Genomic DNA, 4,163 nt, shown 5'->3' on the forward strand with positions numbered 1-4,163 from the left:
CGACCGCAACTTTAGTTCTCGGTACGGTTTGAGCACGGTTCTGTGGACGGTGCTCCGTGAGCCCTGCTCCTCAACATTGCACCGTATTTCTTCGCCGTCACGGACGCAGTGCACTGACCAGCGGACGGTGAACCCATTTTGAATTAGGCGATGTTGCAATCTGGAGCAGCGTGGCCGCGACCGGGTTTCGCGGAGACCCGCAGCTCCGTCACCGTCAGCCGCTCTCAGCACGACTGGCGACCGCAACGTTGGTCTCAGAACGGTATGCTGATGGTCCTGCCGACGCCGCTCTGTATGGGTGACTGCACGGTGTTTCGAGCCCGTCGTTGTTGCCATCGGAGAAAGGCCGTGGGTGCGCGCTGCATCGCGGTACCCGTGGCTTCCTTGCCTTTCCTCCACCGGTAACCGCTCCCAGGCGAGTTTCCATGGCGACGTTAGTCTCAGGACGGGATAATGGTTCTGGCGGCTCTGCCCTGTATGCAGGACGGTTGGGTGCGCCCTGCCCACAACATTTCACTGTATTCACCGCGACCACCGACTTCGACACTGTCACAGGAGAGACACGGGGTATGAGTCAGCCGGTTATGCCATCTGGGAACGGCAGTGGGAGCACGCTGCCCTCGCGGAGATCCGCCGTTCCGTCGCCATGTTTGCACCGCCCGCCGCTCCAGTAAGACCGGCGACCGCAACCTTAGTTCTCGGTACGGTTTGCTCAGGGTTCTGGCGACGAGGTCGTGTGCGCATGACGACGAGGTGCGTCCTGCTCGTGCACTTTGTACCGGATCTTACCGCGACTACAGATGTCGTGCCCTTGTCAGCGGAGCGGAACTCTGTTGGAATTAGTTGGGTTTTGGCCTTACCTGTGGTGGCGCAGTGCAGAGAGCATCGCCCGGGAACGTTGAGGCCGCCACGTGGAGAGCCCAGGCTTGTCTCATCAAGGCCCATATGGGAGATGAAGCTTCCTGTTCCAACACCTTCCTCTTTCTTCCTCCTTTGCTTCCTCTTCTTTTCCCCCAAAATGAAGCAACAAAAAATTTAAGATTATTTTTTCTATATGTAAAAGTAGTGATGTGTTCCATCTGTGTGTTTGCACCCGCCCACGACCCCGCGGAGCATAAATACCCCGAGTCTGTCCCATCTGCAGCCTTTGCGTCCAGCACCGGCTCAAAAGTTTGTGTCCTCCGGCTCCGACGTCTCCGCGATGGAGCAGTACTTTGGCGACGCTGTGAAGCGGGTTTGGGATTACGCAGTCCCGGCGCCGGAGCCGGTGTCTCGGGCGATGCGGAGCTCCGAAGACTCAGGGCCGTGGCCGCTGCCCCTCTACCCGGCACTGGGGGTGTCCTCCGGCCATCACGGCGATGACGGCGGGCGCCTGCTTTCCAGCCCTTGTTGGCAGCTGCCCCCGATCTTCCACCACGACTACGGCCTCTCAAGCGGAGCTTGGACCGCAGTGGAACCGAGCCCAGCGCAGCCCGTTCCGGGCCCCTGGCCGGGTGCACTGATGTCGCCAGAAGCACCCGCAGATGCGCCGGAGCCCGCAGAGGAGAGCACGTTGCCGCAGGTTCCAATGACCCAGCCGCCCGACGCCGCCGCCGACGCAGCGCAGGACGCCGAGATCGCTGGGCGCGCGCAGCCCGAAGAGCGCCGCCCACCACCGGGCCCGGCTGCGTGGCGCCGGCAGCCGCTGTTCTCAGGCCTCCTGCAGTGGATCGCCGGCGCTCTGTCTTCTCTGAGCTGCTGCGGCCTGCCCACCTCGTGCGACGTGGAAGAGCCCTCAGATGGCAGCGGCGGGCCTTCTGGGGACGTTCTGGGTTAGGCAATAAAATCGCACGAAGCCATGTTCCGTTGTCGATGTTCCGTTCTCTCTCCTTTTGCCGCGCCGGTCGCGTCGTACTGGCAGGTCCGTCGCTCGCTGCCCAGCCACGGGGCCGAAGTGTAGGGCCGATCTCGAGGCAGCGGGGCCGGTGGCGTCTCGCGGCGCTAGCTGGCTCCAGTCCGGTTAAGTGCTCGGGACGGCATTTTGTGGCCGTGCCTCTGACTGGAGCGAAGCGCGGGCGGACTCCCCGCGCACCCGCCCCTGTTTCGGGACCAGCCCAGTCCTTCGGTTGGATGGGCGCGACGACGGTTCCTGGTGGTTCTCGGGGAGAGCGGATGCGTGCCCGCGCTCGGTTCGTTTCCGTGTAAACAGAAACGAACGTTTCTGGTCCTTCCCAGCGGGCGGTGTGGGGCAAGGCCCAGCCCGCGGTGGCAGAAGCCCTGCTTCCCCGGCGCCGAATGGGTCCCCGGAACCGCTGCTTCCCCCGATGGTCTCGCAGTCCCGCCACCGCGGATACGCGGGACCCGATTCTCCGTGTGAGCACGTGCGTGTGAGCGCAGCCCGCGCCGCTGCTGTCGCAGCACGACCCACGGAACCTTCCGAGCCAGCGCTGCGTCTGTCTTTACGTCGTAAACCGATGGCGTTTTTCTCCGCGCAACGCCGGTCGTCCCATTCGCCCAGATGCTTTCTGCGGCCTCTCGGAGCCGTCTCAGAGCCGGCTGATTCTCGGCGGCAGCGACCGCTGTTCGCCCCGAAATGGAGAAATGCCGTGCCCGGGGTTGGGGCCACCGCACCGCTCCCGGTCCTCTGTCACCGCCGCCGGGGTTTGGACGCCGCTGAGATGGCCGGTTTCCCTTCAGCGACTAGGCCGAAAGCGCGGAGCCCCACAGCGCCGGGGCTGCACGCTGGCTTGCGGGAGACCCGGGGTTCCGTCGCCGTGTCTGCAACCGCCCGCCGCTCCAGTAAGACCGGAGACCGCAACGTTAGTTCTGGGTACGGTTTGCGCACGGTTCTGTGGACGGTGCTCCGTGCGCCCTGCTCCTCAACATTGCACCGTATTTCATCGCCGTCACGGACGCAGCGCACTGACCAGCGGACGGTGAGCCCGTTTTGAATTAGGCGATGTTGCAATCGGAGGAGCAGCGTGGCCGCGTCCGGGTTTTGCGCAGACCCGCAGTTCCGTCACCGTCAGCCGCTCTCAGCACGACTGGCGACCGCAACGTTGGTCTCAGAACGGTATGCTGATGGTCCTGCCGACGCCGCTCTGTATGGGTGACTGCACGGTGTTTCGAGACCGTCGTTATTGCCATCGGAGAAGGGCCGTGCGTGCGCGCTGCATCGCGGTACCCGTGGTTTCCTCGCCTTTCCTCCACCGGTAACCGCTCCCAGACGACTTTCCATGGCGACGTTAGTCTCAGAACGGGTTGTTAATGGTTCTGGCGGCTCTGCCCTGTATACAGGACGGTTGGGTGCGCCCTGCCCGTCAACATTTCACCGTATATCATCGCGGCCACCGACTTCGCTACTGTCACAGGAGATACACGGGGTTTGAGTCAGCCGGTTTTGCCATCTGGGAACGGCAGTGTGAGCACGCTGCCGTCGCGGAGATCCGCCGTTCCGTCGCCGTGTCTGCACCGCCCGCCGCTCCAGTAAGACTGGAGACCGCAACGTTAGTTCTGGGTACGGTTTGCGCACGGTTCTGTGGACGGTGCTCCGTGCGCCCTGCTCCTCAACATTGCACCGTATTTCATCGCCGTCACGGACGCAGCGCACTGACCAGCGGACGGTGAGCCCGTTTTGAATTAGGCGATGTTGCAATGTGGAGCAGCGTGGCCGCGTCCGGGTTTCGCACAGACCCGCAGTTCCGTCACCGTGTCGGCACCGTCAGCCGCTCTCAGCACGATTGGCGACCGCAAGGTTGGTCTCAGAACGGTATGCTGATGGTTCTGCGGACACCGCTCTGTATGGGTGACTGCACGGTGTTTTGAGCCCGTCGTTGTTGCCATCGGAGAAGGGCCGTGCGTGAGCGCTGCATCGCGGTACCCGTGGTTTTCTCGCCTTTCCTCCACCGGTAACCGCTCCCAGACGACTTTCCATGGCGACGTTAGTCTCAGACCGGGCTGTTAATGGTTTCTGGCGGCTCTGCCCTGTATACAGGACGGTTGGGTGCGCCCTGCCCGTCAACATTTCCCCGTATATCATCGCGACCACCGACTTCGCTACTGTCACAGGAGAGACACGGGCTTTGAGTCAGCCGGTTTTGCCATCTGGGAACGGCAGTGTGAGCACGCTGCCCTCACGGAGATCCGCCGTTCCGTCGCCGTGTTTGTACCGCCCGCCGCTCCAG

At 63.2% G+C, this 4,163-nt stretch overlaps 1 protein-coding gene across 1 annotated transcript; it reads left to right on the top strand.

Annotated features, from left to right (window-relative positions):
* The first annotated feature begins 1,165 nt into the window (after nucleotides 1-1,165).
* ANXA2R (annexin A2 receptor) lies at nucleotides 1,166-2,716 on the top strand. The gene has a single exon (XM_066378220.1). It carries the CDS (start codon nucleotides 1,202-1,204, stop codon nucleotides 1,814-1,816), a length of 615 nt encoding a protein of 204 aa, XP_066234317.1. The 5' UTR covers nucleotides 1,166-1,201; the 3' UTR covers nucleotides 1,817-2,716.
* Nucleotides 2,717-4,163: the final 1,447 nt, after the last annotated feature.

Source organism: Saccopteryx leptura, chromosome 1 (genome assembly GCF_036850995.1).
Source record: "Saccopteryx leptura isolate mSacLep1 chromosome 1, mSacLep1_pri_phased_curated, whole genome shotgun sequence".
Lineage (NCBI taxonomy): Eukaryota > Metazoa > Chordata > Mammalia > Chiroptera > Emballonuridae > Saccopteryx > Saccopteryx leptura.

Bases quoted from the DNA above. Each gene is read 5' to 3' on its own strand.
- ANXA2R (XM_066378220.1), top strand. From the start codon at position 1,202: ATGGAGCAGTACTTTGGCGACGCTGTGAAGCGGGTTTGGGATTACGCA.